The sequence below is a fragment of the Rousettus aegyptiacus genome, unplaced genomic scaffold, assembly GCF_014176215.1.
Source record: "Rousettus aegyptiacus isolate mRouAeg1 unplaced genomic scaffold, mRouAeg1.p scaffold_m13_p_5, whole genome shotgun sequence".
NCBI classification, from domain to species: domain Eukaryota; kingdom Metazoa; phylum Chordata; class Mammalia; order Chiroptera; family Pteropodidae; genus Rousettus; species Rousettus aegyptiacus.
The window spans coordinates 112,810,859-112,830,814 of NW_023416308.1; the positions used below are offsets into that span (position 1 = coordinate 112,810,859).

A 19,956-nucleotide genomic window follows, 5' to 3' on the forward strand; every position below is an offset into this window, starting at 1 on the left:
ATATTTGTCATCGACTTTCTTAAGATAATTAAATGTGTAGTTTTGGTTTTGGTTTGAGCCAAATGCTGCTAAAAGCACTTATTGCAAAATTTTAAAAAGCATTACCAAATAATAAAACAAAGAGTTATAACTTTACACATACAAAACTGCTTAAATATAAACATTTAGATTACACCGCACTCCAAAATGTTTAGCTTCTATCTCCCAAACAGAATTTGTATGTCATTAAGCCACAATTTCCCATTTTTCCTTCTAACCCAAGGAGGACAGAGGCATCTCACAGGCCACCACGGGGAACACAGCAGGGCATGTATGACTGGTGGTATACCAAGTGGCCAGCAGTGAGGAAAGCCTCATAAATTTTCCTGCCACCTCCCAAGACCAAAGGAATTAGCTGGCCTTGACTGCTGTGCTTAAGCTCTTAGCTTTAACAGCCAGCACCTGGCATATTACTTTTAAAAGGGTGCTGTCACTTAGGTTTTGTATGAACAAGATCAGGAAAGGAGACGAGATATCATTAGTCACATTTTAGACTTAGCCATACTGAAGTAAGCACTGTTCACTGCATGTATGCTTTGTATGCTGTTAGATGAGACTGTAAAAGAAGCCAGGAGAAACTAATGGAGGTCTTTTAACCCATGCCGGTTTATTTTAATATAAATGCTAATAAGAAAACTTTATAAAAAATGGAAAATCTGGGGTAAAGGTTAAGCCAATAAATGGATATCAAGAAGACAGGCATAAAACCAGGGCTCTTGTTTCCATGTGAACCAAGATAAATGGACACCCATTAAGGCCAGTGTAAAGACTAAGACTTTCACTCCAAACAAGATGAGAATTCACTGCAGGTTTCTGGGTAGAAAAACAACATTATCTAAATTTTACAGGATCACCCCAGCTGCTATTTCTAGAAAAAATTAAAGGGGGGCCAGGATAGCAGACCAATTCGGGGCTTATGGCTATAATCAAGCAGTGAGAACAAAGACAGTAACTCACTGGTGTAGAGATATATGTACAGCCTGAAAATGGTATCTGTTCAGCTAAAGATAAGAACAGTTAAAGGGGGAACCTACCCATGGGCTCAAATTTCAGGTCTGTGACACTGGTGATTTCATATACTAGTGTACAATGGAGGATCCAAATATCATAGTCCAAAGACACCAGATATGAAAGGCATCTACTTAATTCCTCTTAGACTAATCCCATTCTTATCAAACAACCTTCTAATCGTAACATAGGTGCATGTATTTCATAGGAAGGGAATACATATATCAGCAAATACGAGCATCTATTCTACCTGATGGTTTTAACTCTAACTAGAAATTAACAAATTGGATTTCTGGTGTTTTTATACATCCTCTTTTATGAGTTTAGTTTGTTTGTGTCTATTTCCTAGAGCTTCATCATCTCTGGGTATACTAATAATTAAATTTCTTAATATACTTAGCAGAAAATAAGACCTGGAAAGTGGTGACCATAAAAAGTCACCCTGAAAAGACTCGTCTGAGCTGCCACCTGGCCTTATTGACAGTAATATCAGAATATTCCAAGTAAATTAGGGAATACTCTAGTACTATGCCCTCATTAGAAAAAAAAAATTTAGTTCTCAAAGTTCCATTCCTTTATAATGATTTTCTCAATTCTCCTCCTCTTCCCAAAATAACCACCTTTAAGTTATCACTGAAGGATTTTTTGTTGTTGTTCTCTTTCTTTTATATATGATTGTCCTTTCATATCATTTTATGTGAGATACAATTCATTTTCAGAAATGCACACAAACGTCTGTTTTAAAAGTACTCCAACAGATGGAAAATTACCGGCAAAGAACTTGTGTCACCCTGAACGGAAAGGATCTCTGAGGTCTCAGCACGGTCACTCTCTGTTCTGGAATGCGGATCCACGGGAAGAGGAGCCAGGCTGGAGTATTCACCACTCTCCTGGAGGGTGGAGCGTTCCAGTTCCTCCAATAAAGCGTCTATATCATAAGACACAAGGCATCATGATTTAAAATATGTAAGTCTTCTGGAATAATTCCTCCCTTAAATAGCCCCACTGTGCCTCCATTCATCTCCCTCTTATCTTGCATTAAAGCTATTTTCAAACATCTTCCCTTACTCCTTATTTTACTTCAAGAATGTGGTCTATTCTATCAGAAGGTGTCTTAAGCCTCCATGTACTATGGCCTGTTTCTTGTTTCCTATGGTTGCATTCAATTTCTCACTCAATTATCTGACTCCCTTTATTGCAGCGTATTGATTTTTATCATTCATTTGGGGTGAACTGCCCATAAAGATCCCCAACTAAAAAAAAGTAAATCCTACGTATTTTTCTTATCAAAAAAATATAAGCAATTATATTACAGTTTTTAAAAATATACCAGGACAGTAACATTTACTCTTCATCTTGATTATTTTTTTCTTATATTCCAAACACATAACAAAATTCTCAAAGCTAAGTATATGTATTCTGTCTTTTAGGATGTGGGGAGAAAAAGAAATTGAGAAAAAAAATATCACAAAATCAAGCAAGATGTGGTGATCCAAGTCATTGAGATTATTTCTCTTGTATTTTCTTGGGGGAAAAAATAACCCAATGGACTCTACAAATATTACCCTATTACCTTTATGATATAATGAAATTAATAATCTCACAAAAATATTGAATTTTACGCATCATTTTAGAGATAAGCAAACGGAGTTGAATTCTTCAAGGTGAATTACCCTTCAACAAATAAATTGTCATGGAAAAAGGAGATGGAAGGGAAACAAATAAATTTTAAAAGACATTAGAGACTTAACTAATTTCAGTATATGAACCTAAAACAAGTAAAAAAAGAAACAATCAGGAATATTAAACACTGACAGGATAGTCAATAATATTAAGTAACTACTATTAATTTATTTTATATAAGGACGCTTGATAATGTTAAGGAATTTCTGTTAACGTTTTAGGTGTGACAACAGTATTTTATGATATTAAGGAATTACTATTAAGGATTTTATGGATGTGGTAATGGTACTATGTTTATTTGTGTAAGTATATATATATTCATTTTAGATATTACACGGAAACATTTATAGAGTTTAAAATTACATACTATCTGAAATTGCTTTAAAATAATACAAGAATGAGAGGAATGGGTGGGGGCGGCATGTGAAATAAGATTGGCCAAGACTTGATTGTTTAAGCTCGTGGATAAATCACATCAGATTTCATTAAACTATTTTCTTTACTTTTGTACATTTTTAAATTCTCTATAATGAAAGGTTTCTAAAAAAAAAAAAAGAAAAACTACGGTAGAAGAAAAAGTAAAACTTCTTTCCTCACAACTTTACTATCCAGACCAAATTCTGAGTTTCAAATTTTTAGTCTGTATCTTTCTATTAAGAAATAGCCACTTTCTTTTCTCTTTTCTAAACTTTGCTCCAACCAGAAGTCATGGGTCCTCCTGGATTCAAAAGAAAAAGACTTATTAAAGATTAGGAAAGAACAGATTACTATAGCCTGCAAATATGATACCTCCTTCTATTCCGAAGCAACGAAATTTCAAGCACAATTCAATCTCAAATTGTTTGCTTCTCCCTTTACAAGAGAAGCAAACCATATCACGAAGAGTAGGTTACACTTAGAAACATCCACTAGCCAAAGTTACTGAAACTCTCCCGCCTGGGTCATGAGTTAACAACCCTTTCTCTTCCTGTTTCCTGAGTGCACATATCACCAACACCCCGAAATAATCTTGCCTTTTGCCAGATTCTGTAATTTGAAGATGACTAATTTCAGTATGACCAATACCAGATGACTGGTGGTAAAGGGTACTAGACTGAACTTTCTAGTCCTCGTCTGCATGTAGCACTTGATTTGTGGAAAATAATCAGATATTGAGCACTTGAGTCAATACACTTCTAAAATTAGAGAATACCTTGTAGCTTAATCTGTTTTAGTGTCAGGTGCACCTGGGAGTGATGCTGAATTAGTCATTTTGCTTTTCTTCGTTTCTCATTTAAAAAATAAAAAGTGGATACTACCCATTTGAGAGGATTGCTTCAGACACTAAAATGATTAACGGGTAAAAATGTCTTAAGTCACTGAAAACTATTAGCTCCTTTTTAAATTACCTGTCTAAAAGGCATTAGGTATCCCTAAAATAAAAGAGCAGAGCTGGACTCTAGTGAAACCCAGGTAGAAATGTGAAATTCCTGAACCTCCATATAAGATAAGAATTTGGATTCTATCCCAAATCCAAAATATATTCTACCCCAAGTATCAAATAGGCTTTACCTCCAAAACGGTTCAATATGTATTTATCGAACACCACCTTTTCCTCTTCCCTCCTATAATTTGTCTGCCTCCCTCTATTCCTCCAGCTCTTAAATTATACTCCAATTTTTTTAAGAAGACAATATGCAAGATAGAGTGTGTTTTGTTTTGTTTTGTTTTTTGTAGTTGTCATTTGCACTTTTGACATACCTCAAATACACAAAAATCCAGGACACTGTAAAATTAATACAGCTTGGAAATTGGGTTAGTGACTCAGTGTTAGTAAGGAAGCCAGCAACAAAAGTTGGCAAACGATATGGAATGAGTCCCAAGAATGACAGACCTTTCATTATTCCAAAGTTTGAAATCAGTGATCTCTCTTGAGCCACGTGGCCAATAGTTTCACTGCTGATTTTCATTGCTTTGGAATGGAAGGAGGTATCATATTTGCAGGCTATAGTAATCTGTTCCTTCAGAATTCCTCTGAATAAACAGCTTAGCAATAAAATCACTGGAATTTTAGTGCCATGTTTTCTTGATTTAACACTAAATCATGGAACAAATGAAACCACCTTGGCTTCTCCAACCTTTGTGAATTCCTTTTTCTTTCTTTTTCTCCCCAAATCACATCTCTGTAGTTGCCAACTTGTGTGATCACCCTATGATCTCCAGTAGCTCCCAAGGGATAAATGCTCATAATAAAAACGAAAATTTCAATCACAATTCAACCCAAAATTGTTTGCGCAGAGTTTATTCTGTGGTTAGCATCACACTCTCCGCCTTTTATGCCACTGAAAACAGTGAACCCATATTTTCCCCCAAACGATCATAGTTCCTCATGCTTCACTCTTGTTTGGGCTGAGGTCAGGAGAGAAGTGAAAATAAAATCTTCCAGCACTACTGTTCATCTAGCTAGTAGCACATCCCACCACATATGGAGACAGCGGCCAAGTCTGTATTCCCTGTTTCTCCTCCAAGAAGCTCCTCACTCACCCAACTCTTCCATTGTCACACGCCCAAGATGCTCTTGTGCCACACAGGTTGGGAGGTGCCGCCTTGACGTGTGCTCCAGAAGAGGACCACAAAGGAACTGAATGAGACAGTGTGGAGCAGTCTCTACAACCCTTTTTGGTTCCTGTATTTGCTTAGCACTTCCTCTCTTTTGATTTAGTGAGGGTTTTTTTTTTTTTCTTTTTTTTGTAGGTCAGAGTTTTAAAAATGAGATTGAAAGAAAGGCGGGTAGTAAAACTGGAAGTCTGGTGGTGTTGGCCAAGGTGATTGGTTCAAAATTAATTGTGAAAAATGTGAACATCTACTATGTGCCAGAATTCATCTTAAATTCATGGAAATGGCATATTTGCACTTGTGATATCCCACAGTGACTGTGCATCAGGGAATCTGATTTGTGTGTGTGTGTGTACATGAAGCTGGGGGACTATAATATGGAGGCATAGTCTCCTTCGTAAAATTTCCATTAGAGTTATCCAGCTGTCTTTTTTTTATTATTTCACTTTGCTGTCTTTATTTACTTAATTATCCAGAAATTATGTTTACCTGTGTTGCTGAATAGATTGTAAATTCATTAAATGCAGCAGAGGCATAACTCACATTTGGATTCTCAGGGCCAGGCTATCTCAGTGGTCCAAAATACAAACAACTATAAGGGTCATGAAGAATAAAACTGGAAGAGTTCAGACACCAGGTGCTAAGCTGCAGACATCTCAGGTAAGTATAATTCCTGTCTAGTTACTGCTTTATAGCAGTCTTCTGAAAAGTGATGAAAAACTTTTCTCTTTATTCACTTGAATGAAATAAAACATTTACAAAAGGCCTATTATGGGAAGGTAGCGTGTAAAGAACTATAATTATGGCCCTGTGAAATAGATATTACCTCCATTTCTACCAATGGTGGAGTAGGTTCAAGGAATAGTAACTTCCTAAATAGAATTAATAGGTAGCTTTGCTACTACTAAGTCCACATTTAACTTCAAAGCCTGTGAACTTTCTTCTACAACCCAGTGGTCCTTTTTTAAGGCGATCATTCTCCAAACCCTAGGGACTCTAAAAACTTTTTTTTTTTTTTTAATGGAGCTTCTCATTCTGCATTACTTTGAACAGCCATTGGATGTCAGTGCTGTTCCAAAAGTCTACTCACTGCAAACGAGTTTGAAAAAAATTCCCGTCCACACTATGCCAGTTCGCACAACTGCAATGCCATTAGCTCCATCAAAGTGCAGAACACTCAAAAGAAAACAGAAAACATTTGTCTAATCTGCAGTGGTAACTGAGTTAAAATATGAGAAGGAAAAATGCACTTCAGCACTTGGCTTGCAAATATTGGACTCTGTCTGCAGTTTAACTGAATGATTCATGTGAAAGTTAGAACCGGATCCCAGATCTTGTTTCAATCACTTTCTTTTGGGCATTTTATCCCCGGGTGCTTTGTTGCCCAAGGATAAGAAATTAGTCCTGTAAATCGCCCCTTGATTATAATGGGTGAAAGGAGGCAAGAAAGGAACGCACGAGGCCCACTGACATCACCAAACGCAACTTGTAGATAAGCAAATGGAAACTCTCGTTTAACGCATTAGGACGATTTAGTTGCATACGCTAGTGGCCAGAAGTTCTGACAAAGCTGCTAATCTGTTTCCTGTGTCGCAGAAACATTTGAAAACCGCAGAAGCAGGTGGCTTCGGAGCCGGAAGCGTGAGAGGTCTTCTGTCTCTTCGGGTTGGTGACTCTAGTCATGCTAACTTCTCTCCAGGCCAAAGACCGCAGTCAAGTTAAGAAGCCGACGCCAGCTCCTTAGTCTCCACAGTGTCTACTGGAAACCAACTCCACAAGTCTTTGCACAAACTTTGATTAAGAATCCAATAAGATATGGGAATTGTGCAATGCCCCGGGAGACCCAAAGGAACCAGATTCGGTCCCTGACCTTTGGGGGCTCAGTTTAGTGGGTCAGACGCAGGATGACGAGATGAATATTGCATACATGAACGCTAGCTGGTCCCAGAGAAGGTGCCACCTATCCAAAACCAAGGGCTGATACGTGACAACCTCAGTAATGCTTCGCCAACGCCAAGCAAAAAAGTCGTGAAAACCTTCCCAAGAAATCCTCACCAGTAAGTGGCCGAACATTTACACCAGATCTGCGCAGGCGTCGCACCCTAACCCGGAAACACTGCCTCCCTGTAAAACTAAGCCCGGTCTGTGTAAACACTAAACTACCTTCCCCGTCGTGCGTCAGTCAGAAACTCCCCGGCATCCTCTTCTCCTCTGGTTTCCTATCTTTTTTCTTAAAGCATTAAGAGAAATAGGACTTCATCTCCCAGAATGCTTTTGGGCAAGTTAACCATGCGCACGCGCCGAAGAGGCGGGTCCTCCTTGCCCTCACGACCCCGCCTCTGTTCTACCGCCGCCATTTTTTCAGAGACTTTCATCCGGCAGCCGACGCGGCTTTTTTTCTTAAAGGAGAAGCGACAGCTCTAAAAATTTGCCCCTTCTCCCTGCAAGACCTGGCAGCGCTGGGAACAGAAAGGCCACATACAGGAAAGTGGGATTAGGGTGGAGGCAGAAGAACGCCGAGGCTACTTCCGTGGCTTAAGGAAGGCTAGGAAGAGCCCTTGTGGCATTAGCGGCTCCTTAGGGAGGCAGGTGCGCGCGCAGCCACTCCAGGGTGCGCGCGAGGCGGGGAAAGAGGTGCGTTTTCTTCCTACCAACCTCCTCGCGAGACCTGCCTCTCTCACTGCCCCTAACGCGCGTGGAGCTCCGGAGGGGGGGGAAAGGTCACTTTAGGATTGTCGCGAGACGCAGCCGTTTAACGGTGAGAACGGGTGCGCGGGGAAGGAAACCTCGCGCGCTCCATTGGAGCTCTCTCCTGATTGGTTGAAAGGAGGGGTGGGGGAGGGAGCCAGTACGTCGCTGCGTGAGAGACCGTGGGGGGCGGAGCGAAGAAGCCATTTCTCTTCTCCGATTGGTCTGCTGAGCGTCTGTGTCGGGGGCGCGCGCGCGCCGCCAGCGGTAGCGGGCCTTGAGTGGCAGGGGGCGGGGGGGGCGCCCTCGGAGCCGGGCGGAGGGGAGGGGGGAGAGAGGAGCGCAGAGGGAGAGAGCAGGACGCTCCGGGAGGCAGGGGGGCGGGGGGAGCAGCGCCGCGGCTGCCGCCGCCTCCGCCTCCGCCGCCTGGGACAAGGGGGTGGGGGACGGACGAGCCCCGATGCCGGGGGAGACGGAAGAGCCGAGACCCCCGGAGCAGCAAGACCAGGAAGGGGGAGAGGCGGCGGCGGCCAAGGCGGTTCTAGAGGAGCCCCAACAGCAGCCCCCTGAGGCGGCGGCGGCGGCGCCTGCGGGGACCACTAGCAGCCGCGTGCTGAGGGGAGGTCGGGACCGGGGCCGGGCCGCTGCGGCGGCGGCGGCGGCCGCTGCCGCTGCTGCCGCTGTGTCCCGCCGGAGGAAGGCCGAATATCCCCGCCGGCGGAGGAGCAGCCCCAGCGCCAGGCCTCCGGACGCCCCAGGGCAGCAGTCCCAGGCCGCGAAGCCCCCGTCTCCAGCTCAGGGCAAGAAGAGTCCGCGACTCCTGTGAGTAATGCAGTCTTTCAGGCGGTGGGAAAGACCCCCTTCGCTCCGCACGCAACCCTCTCGGCTCCCGTAGCGCCCACTCCACGTGACATCCTTCCTGCTCTGCCCCCTGCCGGCTCGCACGCCAGATGTCACACCGCTTTCCGTGTAGCTCTCTTATCACTCCTTCCTGGCCCTATCCCGATGTCCTCTGTCGAGCTACTTCCCCACTCCGTGAAATCGTTCTTTGTAGGATTCATCTCTTCTGCTCCCTAGTGAGTCACTCCTTCCCTGCAGCAGCAGGCTTATCTCGCACTCTGGCATCTGCGCTCCCTTTGTCAGCCTATCCCTTTCCCTCTTACGGCGGCACTTCGGTATTACATCACATCCCTGTTAAGAAATCAACAGCGCGATCTTAGCCTTCAAAAGTGTGTTCCCCCTCCCCCCTTAATTAGTTCAAGAGCCAGTTGTACCAGTATCTTTATGTAGCTTTTTCCACTCCACTAAATTTTCACATCATTCGTTTTAGGAATTTAGTGCTTACTAGTAGTGTAAAAACTTGGCCCTGCCAGTTTTGTTAAGTGGAGTCTTTTATGTAACAAGCTTAGATTAAGGCTGTTCGCTCATTTTTTTGTTTTTTGCCAAGTCGCGTATGTATTTTTGTTTTTTCATACGTCTTAATGAAGGAACTTCAACCTTAAAAATTAGACTTACCTGAAAGGAATTCCTGTATTTCCTAGAGATAATAGAGGAACCAGGAACATAACTAAACTGTTTATTAAAATAATGTTCCTATGTTGAAAACACTGAAGCACATGTATTTATAAATTGTAGGGATTAAGTCACATTCACCATTGAATTCATTACTGAAAATATCATTGGCGTCTTTTACCTTTCAAATGGAAAAAAATTAGTGAAAGCAAGGTCAGAGTTTTAAGTACTTGCCCTTCCCCGATAGTGTGGCAAGACTTGGCTTACATTAGATCTAGTCTATTTAAATTTTGAAACAGACATGTTTAATGAGAGTCCAATTCTCATTAGCTGTATTCAAATATAAATTCCTTGGACAAATTTCTTAAACAGCTGGTGTCTCAGTTTCCTTATCTATAGGACATAATGTTAATCCCTATGAGATTAGCTTGAGAATTAGATAACAGCATGTGAAACGCTTAACACAAAGTCTGTTACTGAGTGAATGTTTATTAAAAGCTATTCTTTTGAGTGGTGGTGGCATGGTAGAGATTTAAGTGGCATATAGTGGTGTGTTTTCATACAAATTCTGCAAAATTGTTTTTTTATTTTTCCTGTTATACATAGGAATGTTAATATATTTTTAAAATTCCTTTCTATTCTCACCTACCCATTCGAAAGTTAAATATACTTGGACACATTTCCATACTGCCATTTCACCAGTTTTACTTACAGAAATGATCTCTTTAGATAATCATAGCTAGAGTAGTAGTTTCACCCACTGTCATGGTTTATTTTTTCCCTAACTCTTGGCCAAAAAGTACTAAATGACTTTTTGCTTCCACAGTATAAATGTTTTAACAGTCAAACTTGGATAAAGATGACTTGATTAAATCCCTTCACTTTTTTCTCCACAGTATTCTGTGGGAAGGAAGAGTCTTAGTGTCCCTCCCTCATCCAGTATCATAAAAGATATTAGTGTTCTTTTACTTTCTTTTAGCCTCAGAACTATCTCTTGATTATGTGTACTAAATTATGCAATTCCGATTGGATTTTTGAAATAAATTCTCATCATAAATTTTTGTTGCACATTTTCAATTTACTGCCGTGGAAATCAAAGGAATCCTAAAGTATTTCAGCTTGGTAAACCTTGATTTAGTAGTAATTGGGCCTGGTACTGTGCTGAGCTAAGGTTCATAAAGATAAGTGAGACATGGATCTCGTCATCTTCAAGGACCTTGCACTATAAGGGGAAAATGTATTGATCATTGGAAGTTTTAGCAAACGTATGCCTGGTTTACAGATTTTCAGAGTGATAAAAATAAAGTTTAAGTAGGAAGTTTAATCTTTTAAGACATTTCAAGAGGTTTTGCTTATCAGTTTACTGAACCCTGGTCAAGTGTCTTCTGACCTTGATTCAAGTCTCTTTTCCAAATGACAATTTAAAAAAGAGAAGTAAAGAGGTTTAATCTCTATTAAGAACTTGTTTTATTTGGGTTATTTTCCCATATCCCAACTTTGACCCCTAAAAATTCCCAGTAATCAGCTGTTTAACCTACAGTCGTTTCTCTTAATGAAGAGACAGCAAAGTGTACAGTAGTTTAAAGGTCAGTAAAATAGAGGTTTGGTTTGATTGAAACCTCTTTTCCTATCGGAAGGCAAAATAATACAGTAGAAAAAGCATTGGACTTTACACAGAAAGTTTGAGGTCCCGGCTTTCTAATACTAAGTGACTTTTGGCAAGTCACTTAACCTCTTTAAATCTACTTCATCTATAACTGATAATTAATGATTTGTGAAATGAGCTTTATATTTAAATGATAATTAGGTTACAGTTTTTATAAACTTTCTTAACCTTCTGACAACTTTCATTTGCATTGGAATGTTCAGATGTTAATGAGAAGAGTAGGAAATCAGAAGGGAAATAAAATTTTTTTTGTTGAATGTACTCAAGAGAAAGGCACATGAAGTTAAATGAAAACCTAAAGGCTAATAGTAAGTTCCTATATTTCAAATACAAATGTATGTATATACTTGTTTACATTTTTTTAATTCCATAATTTTTTTTTTACTCATGAAATAAAATATCCATTGTTTCCATATTGTTTACTAATATGGAAACAGTGTAATTATTAAACTAGGTTAAAATGCAGAAAAGCTTTTCATTCTACCATATGACAAGTCTTGTTTATCAGAATTTAAAACAACCAATAAATACTTTTTAAGCTTCTAATTTAGTTGTTGATTAATCATACTGACTAAAACTGAGTATTCTTAAATGTACTCCTTTAGATTCAGCTAGGTTACAAATAAAGGAAATATTGCTCTATTTTCGGTATATGTAATTCCATTTTTGGTTTATTTTCTTGCTAAAAGTAAAATGGTAGTAAACCTTTGAGTGACACTTTTCTTGGTATCTACTTTCGTAAGGAAAAGATGAGGATCGTGGATAATAAGAATGAAGAGGCAATAATATTTTGAACTGAAAAAATTTATGGGTCTTTGGAAAAGGCTTCACTTGTACAAAACTAAGATCCCGAGTTTACCTCCTTTTGTGATCAATATAATAGAAACATCAAACGATTCCCAAGGTTTCCAGAAAGTTTATTCCACGTTTCAAATTTTAACAATTATTTCTGTACTTCTTTAGAATTAGGATGATTAACAATTATCTTTTGCTAATTGTTATTGGGACATTGGTAATATAATTTAAAATTAAGTTATAATGCCAAGCTATTTTTGAAAATATAGAATGAAAATAAAAGCTATTCTTTTTAAAGAGAACAATTTGCATTATGTTATGGCTTCTGTATTTACTTGGATATTCTTTTGTAACATAAGAGTCTTCATTTGTATTAGGTTTACTTTCAAAAAAAGAAAACTTTGTACTGCTGAGAGATACTGTATGACATCTTTATGGTAAAGATCCAAGGCATGTTGATGTTTGAATTTGGGTAATGGGTATAAGGGGAGGGGGGCTGGTTCATTATACTGTATTCAACAATTGTGTATGATAGGAATTTTCCCAAATTAAAAACATGAGAGTAATGTTTTTTTTAATTGGTAGTTTATAACAAATTAAACTCCTTACTGTTGCTATCTAATTTGTAAAGTGCAAGTTGTATTTATTTCTGAGATCTAATCTTGTTCCCTTTTTAGAAATAGATTTCGATTTGGGTTTAACAATGTTATGGTTTTCTTTTAGGTTCATTAGAGTTTTATTATGAAAATTTTCAAATATAAAATAGATAAAATAGTATAATGAAACCCCCCAATGTTTACCAGCTAGATTTAACAATTATTGAGATTTTTGCCATGCTTGCTACCTCTGTCCCTTTTCCCCTTCTTTTTCTTTTGGCAAGAAGTATTTTAGAGGAAATTTCAAACATTATTTCATTCCACCCCTAGTTAACTGCATTTGTGTAAAATAAGGACATTTTACTATATAACCACTTAATATAACAAAATTAGTATTTTTTGGTGTTAATTTTTTTATGTAGGAACAGCTGTAGAATGATATTCTAGCTGTATGCTGAGATATGATAGCTACATGTGGCTATTTAAACTTACAAATTAATCAAAATTTAAAATTCAGTTCCTCAATTACATTAGCTGTTTCAGGTACTCAGTAGCCACATGCACCTATCGTATTGGACAGTTCAGATCAGAATACTTTCATCACTGCAGAAAGTTGTATTGGGCAACACTGCACTAGATGTTTTCTGTGTCACTCGGTAGATGAACCTGAGAGATAAATAATTGCGTCTTAAAGTGTGTAAAATTGTTCATTTAATATTTGATTCTCATTTCTTTCAGATGTGTAGAAAAAGTAACAACTGACAAAGGTAAGACTTGGTTATTCTTACCTCTCATTTACATTACACTGATTATTTTATAATCTGATAGAAAATAGCATGAACTTCATCCCGATTATTCATATTGTTCTCATTTAAAAGTGACTTTTATTTAGTAAAGAATTATTGGAAAAGATATAACCTGTTTAGATATAACCTGTTTAGATAACAGAAGGTTTGGTCAAGCAGAACATTTTGGCATTACTTAGAAACCTAATGGCAAAGCAGATTATTTGATGTCAGTTTATTGAAGTTTTCAAGCTGTTGTTTTTTTTTTCATTTGTTTTGTTCATTTTTTTTTGTTTTTGTTTTTTTTTTGAAGTGACAAGGAGAAAGGGATGATACACAGTATACAAAGTAAAATAAAGACAAAATTTAGATACTAGTATAGACCTAATTTGTAAATGCAGTTCAAAGAATGGAAAGAAAAGTATTCTAAGATATCAGCCTGGTGAATAATTAAATGGGATCATTAGGTCATTTCTCTTTAAAAAGTTTTAGCAAACCAGATATGTTAATTGAATGTAATCTTCTGTTATCTGAATTATGAAGGGAAGCTAATGTTTGCTTTTTCTTTTAAAACACTTTTTAAAAGAGACTTTATTTTGGCTTTGCAGATTGAGTTATCAAAACTGACCCTATCATGTTGGGCCAGTTGCTCATTCACATCATTATTTGTTCTAATTATTGACTCTGTTTCCTGATGCTACGTTTAAATATAAGCATCCTTCTTAAAACTGGAACAAATATACTATTAAGCATATTTCATTTATTGTGTCTGATATTGGCCTAGTCCTTCTAGACATGTACTTAATAACTGAGGGGTGACCACTTAATTTATATGTTTATATTCCCTCTCTCCCCTCTCTTATATACACATAATATATATAATATAATATGGAAAGCTTTATGTGACTATTGTCTAGCAAGTTTTCGGTTTTGTTGCTGATGTAACTTGGAAAATAAGGTATGTCTGCTAGGAATGGAGGGGATCGTCTCTTATTTAGAGGTCATTTTGGAAATTTTATAATGCGAGGAAAATGTAGAGATAGGTGATCATTTTGGGCCACTTTGAGGAGAACTTGAAGATGTGGTTAAAATTTTGAATCCCTGCTGGGAAATAAACATGTCTTAAATCAGAAGTTGACAACTACGTCTTTAACAGTAGTTGTACATCTGTGAAGAGGCTAAAGCTGCATTGTGGGTATTTCAATCTCAAAACCAATCCCACTCTAATCCAGCATTTAAATGCTTTGGATCTAAAGTTAGAGCTCAGTGTTTGAGTTCAAGTTCTATCTTTTTTATTGCAAATAATTTCAAAACCTGGCATCCATTGAACGCTCCATAAAAGGTAGCTGTTAAGTTTGTAAAATTTTGAAGAAATAGATATTCTCCAACTCCCATCTCCATTGTTTATTAGTTTACCTGTTAAAGTAACTTCAACTCTATGAACACTACACAAAAACTGTATCTTACGTACATTTATACAGCTGGATCAGTGAATAAAGAAATAATGGGTGTAGTAGTCACTTTTTTCTTGTGCTGTTTATTATTTAGAATTTACCTCAGTTCTTTCCCTTTTTCTTGTGTTTAATTTCTCAAAAAGTAGATTATTACTTCAAACTAGTTTTCATGTTTAGTCTGCTGAATTTTAAGTGAAGTAACTCATACTCATTCCAAAGGTTGAGGTTTTTTCAAAACTTTGAACAGGTTGTGAAATTTTCTAGAGGTATGACTATCTCTGTATTAACATTGAAAAGATGTTTTCAGGATTTTTAGTCTTTACTCCAAACAACTTGAAATTATATGCTTCCCTTCAGTTAAGGATAAGAACCTTTCACATGATGGAACAAATAACATTGCACATGCAAAAAAGCAAGTTGCTGTTTTTAAATTATTAAATTGAAAAGTGCCATGTTTTTTTTCTAAACTGCAATAATAGTGAAGAATCATGTTAGTATTGATCCCTGTTCCTGATACATTTATTTAACCCTGATTGGGTATATATATAAAAAAATGGAAACTGGCTTTGCAAAAATAGTGTTTATTCATTTAGTAAGTAGTTATTGAGTATGTACCAGGTGTCCAGCACCATTGTAGATACTGGGTTGTGATGGTAATCAAATAAGTGCAATGAAGAAATTAAAACAGTATAATGTGTGATGAAGTTGAGGGTGGAGAAGCTAAGTTTCCATGAGATGGCACCGTGACATTTGAGCTCAGACCTGAATATGCAGATAGATATTTGGATGAAGAGCATTTCACACAGAAGCAGCAAAAAGGAGAAAGCTGAAAACATGAAAGCTTAGTTTGCTCTATGCCAGGGGATTATCATGATCATTGTGGAACTTTCAGGAGTGTTAGCAGAAATTTCGAGGGATGGAGCCTGGCTAGTTTCTTTTTAACTTGGCTGTGATTTCATTCTCTTCTCTTGTTTTGAACCAGTGTTATCTTAACAATAATGAAATAAACAGATGGTTTGCATAAGTAGTTTATCAATAATACCATTGGTATTTTGTCCACTAATTTTAATTTCTTACACTTTCTGACCTTCAACTAAAACTGCCTAAGATGAAACATAATAAAAAAAGAGATTGTACTCTCCTAATGTTAACTAAAGTGTGTTGCAAGTGTTTCATAAAATAATAAATATTCCAGAGTAAAATAAATATAGGCAGTGCTTGAATCATCAATGTTAGATAGGTTATTTATGTCAGGACTTCTCAGAGACTTTGATTTTGAAGAATATGCAATGTAAATACCAAAATCTGCAGCAGTTATCTAACTTAACTAAGAGGGCTCCTCCCCCTCGCACGCGCGCGCGTGTGTGTGTGTGTGTGTGTGTAAGGACTATCTCAGAAAATTAGAGTTTATGGAAAACCATACTTTGGAATACTGGGTGCTTGAAAATTTGATCATATTAAATGTTGGGTCTCACCCATTCAAAATCATTTTACTATTTTCAGTTACTCTTATACAGTAGTAATGTTTGGAAGAGATTGCCTAGACAGTCGTCAGATGAGTTCATAACAGATCTGGGAATTTACTTAGATTGTTTAGGCCTTTGACTATTTTTCTTATCCAGTTTATAATCAGCATAATATCTGGAATTACTAAAATAAATCAATTTTTATTTTTGTCCTGGATCACAGTTTTTGTTTTTACTGATTTAATCTAATTTATAGATTATGGCAGCTCCTTTTTTAAAAATCAGAATTTATTCTTAACAATTTTTATGTTTTTGATTTCATCAAGAGTATTTTTTTCACTGTGTTTGAATACCTTTGGTTATTTCTTATCCTCACATTTCTATGCTTAAACAATACAGTTCATCCTTGAACTACATGAGTTTGAACCATGCAGGTCCACTTATAAGTGGATTTTTTTCAATAAGTGCAGTACTCTAAATACATTTTCTCTTCCTTATGATTTTCTTAAAATCATTTTATTTAGCTTACTTTTTGTAAGAATACAATATATAATACATATAACATGCAAATATGTGTTAATGGACTGTTTGTGTTATCATTAAGTGTTTGGTCAACAGTAGTCTATAATAAAGTTTTGGGTCAAAAGTTCTACGTGGAGTTTGGAGTTTTGAGTACACAGGGGTTTAGCACCCCTAATGCCTGCATTGTCGAGGGTCAGCTGTATTTATGTTATTTTTAAATATGTAGAACAGGCATTCCCACCTTTCTTTACACACTACAATGAGAAAAGTCTTTAACTTTTTTATTTTTGCCATATGAGTTTCTGTGCAAAGGATGATGTGAGAAGTTATTTAGGACATTGTTTTCACAACTTCTTGAAAGATTTCAAATTTTGCTGATAACCTGGATTCCCTTGTTAAAATAAAATGGTATAGGTTTTGAGCAGACGAGAGCTCTGGAAGGAAAATCACTAGATTAAAAAAGAGGCACATATAATTTCAGTCTTAATCCTTAGGTATGGTAAAACTTACTTTCCCTGATTTCTCTTAATACTGCTAAGATTGGCTAACATTTCAATATGGACTTTACTAGTTATTTATGAAAAATTGAGCTAATTATAGAAATACACAGAGTAGTTTGATCAGGTTTCAGAAACTCAAATTTCTGAATATTGCAATAATGCTTATGTCTCCAATGGCTGACAGTACAATAGATAAGCATTTTATTCTCTTAAGGTTGCAGGAACCATATTATTTCTTTCAGTATGAGAATGATCTGTTCCTTTTATGGGAATGCCCCATATCTTTTAATCATGTTTCTAGTTCAGACATCCAGAAGTGCAGACATACATCATTTATGATGTATGTTGATTGTGACAGGCTTAGAAAGCCTTCATTATCAGCTAATTTCAGTTATGGGACATTTTATGAATCAAGTAAATGAGTCTGTCTCTTACATGCAAAAACTTTATAACATTTTGCTGATTACGATGTAAGAACCATCTCTGTCGGTTATAAGTTTATTCTGTTATGTATAGTAATTATTTTATATTGAAATCCCTTTCCCTACCAGAACCACTTGAGAGTTGCAGCAGAATGCCCTGGTAGAAGAAAATTGAAGCAGAAGAAACATAAGGTCCTGAATGGGAAACCTATATTCAGCTGATAAGAATCCAAAACCCCTAAGAGACAGCCATCTCTACTTCAGGGCAGAACATTATCCTCACACTGAGATGATCCTGAGTGGACCAGAACCTCTGACAAATAGGAATTAGCTCTGATTTAATTCTCCCTGACCCTTTAAGTCCAAGAAGTTTCACACTTTTTCTGAATTAAAACTAGCCAGATTGATCTAACTGCATCCAGGCAAAGACCCTTTAAGCTTCAGTGCAGTTAATTACCTTAGAGGTACCTGTGGTTTATTTAGTCTTCTGTCTACTTACCTCGTTAAACTGGCTTGTTGCTTTGATCCTAGTTCAATGCCTAACTTGTATCCTAACTTCTTAGTGTTTCTGTTTGTAATTTTGCCTCTCTGAGAATTTCTAAACTCTATTTTCTTTACTGTGACTCCCCCTAAACTCTTGTATCAGTTATCTTTTGCTGTATAACAAACCATCTGAAAACTTAGTGGTTTAAAATACAATGATTTGTTATTTTTCCAGTTGGACTGTTTCCTTTCCTCAGTGGTCTTTCAATCCAAAGATTTTCCTGTCATGAAGGTCCCAGGACACTGTTCCAAAGGCTGAAGGCAAAGGCTACAAGGCATTTTGAACCCCTTACCACACAATATAAGATCAATGTAAAATCAATTATATTTCTATATTAGCAACAAAAAATTGAAATTACTAAATTAAAAATAATATTAAAATAGTATCAAAACAAATGAACTACTTAGGGATGAATCTGACAAATATGTGAAAGACTTACACACTGAAAAGTATAAAACATTGCTGAGTGAAGTTAAAGACCTAGCAAACAGATCCATGTACTTTGTTCATGGATTTGAAGACTCGATACTGTCAAGTAGAAGTAGTATTGGGAATACTGGACAGATGCATGAAAAAGAATGAAAGGACCGCTCTCTTATACCATATACAAAAATAAGTTCAAAACGGGTTAAAAACTTTAAGGCTTGAAACAATAACACTAATAGAAGAAAACATAGGAGGTAAACTGACAGTTTGAGTAAGTATCTGTCTGGGTACGTTCAAGCAAGGGAAATAAAAGCAAAAATAAGCAAATGGGACTACATCAAACCAAAAAGCTTTTTACACAGCAAAAGAAACCTTCAACAAAACAAGACAACCTACTGAATAGGAGAATATATTTGCAAATGATATATCTGATAAGGGGCCGATACCCGAAATATGTAAGAAACTCATACAACTCAGTAACAGAAAAATAATACAGTTGACAAATGAGCAGAGGACATGAAAAGACATTTCTTCAAAGAAGATACATGGCTAGCCAACAGACATGAAAAGATGCTCAACATCACTAACCAGAAAAATGCAAATCAAAATCATGATGAGAAACTACCTCACACAGGTCAGAATGGCCATTATCAAAAAGTCTACAAATATGTGTTGGCGAGGAAAAGGGAACCCTTGTGCACTATTGATGGTACTGCAAATGAGTTCAGCCCGTGTGAAAAGTGGAGATCCCTCAAAATACAAATAGATAATACCGTAAGATCCAGCAATTCTGGGCATTAATCCAAAGAGAATGAAAACACTAATTAGAAAAGATGTGTATGCACCCCTATGTTCATAATAGCCAAGATGTGGAAGCACCCCAGGTGTCCATTGATAAATGGATAAAGATATATATATATACACAACAGACTACTGCGCAGTAATAAAAATGAAATCTTGCCATTTACAACATGTATGGATCTAGAGGGTGTTATGCTAAGTGAAATAAGGCAGAGAAAGACAAGTACCATATGATTTTACTAACATGTGGAATCTAAACAAAATAGACTTACAGAAACAAGACCAAAGGATGGTTACCATGGGGAATGGAGGGATTGGTGACAGATGATTACTAGAATTAGTGGGGTGAGCACATTGTAAGGTATAAAAATGTTGAATCACTATGTTGTGGACTTTAAGAGAAAAAATGTTGTTTCTCCCATGTTGATCTATAAATGTAATGTAATCCAACTCA

The 19,956-nt window shown here is 37.1% G+C and overlaps 2 protein-coding genes across 3 annotated transcripts in view; one reads left to right on the plus strand and one right to left on the minus strand.

The window, feature by feature from the left end:
* LPXN (leupaxin) overlaps positions 1 to 6,840 on the minus strand; it is a 31,311-nt gene extending 24,471 nt beyond the window's left edge. The window contains exons 1-2 of the mRNA XM_016119033.2: positions 5,254 to 6,840; positions 1,818 to 1,975 (exon numbers count right to left, since the gene is read on the minus strand). Coding sequence (XP_015974519.1) covers positions 1,818 to 1,975; positions 5,254 to 5,266 — 171 coding nt within the window. The 5' untranslated portion in view covers positions 5,267 to 6,840. The remainder of the gene's footprint in view (positions 1 to 1,817; positions 1,976 to 5,253) is intronic.
* Positions 6,841 to 8,306: 1,466 nt separating this feature from the next.
* The window catches only part of ZFP91 (ZFP91 zinc finger protein, atypical E3 ubiquitin ligase), a 33,142-nt gene continuing 21,492 nt past the window's right edge, over positions 8,307 to 19,956 (plus strand). Inside the window, exons 1-2 of one of the 2 annotated variants that reach the window (XM_016119009.2) lie at positions 8,307 to 8,835; positions 13,321 to 13,349. In XM_016119009.2, the coding sequence (XP_015974495.1) occupies positions 8,474 to 8,835; positions 13,321 to 13,349 (391 nt within the window). In that variant the 5' untranslated portion in view covers positions 8,307 to 8,473. The remainder of the gene's footprint in view (positions 8,836 to 13,320; positions 13,350 to 19,956) is intronic. The other variant, XM_016119008.2, reaches the window with a different exon arrangement.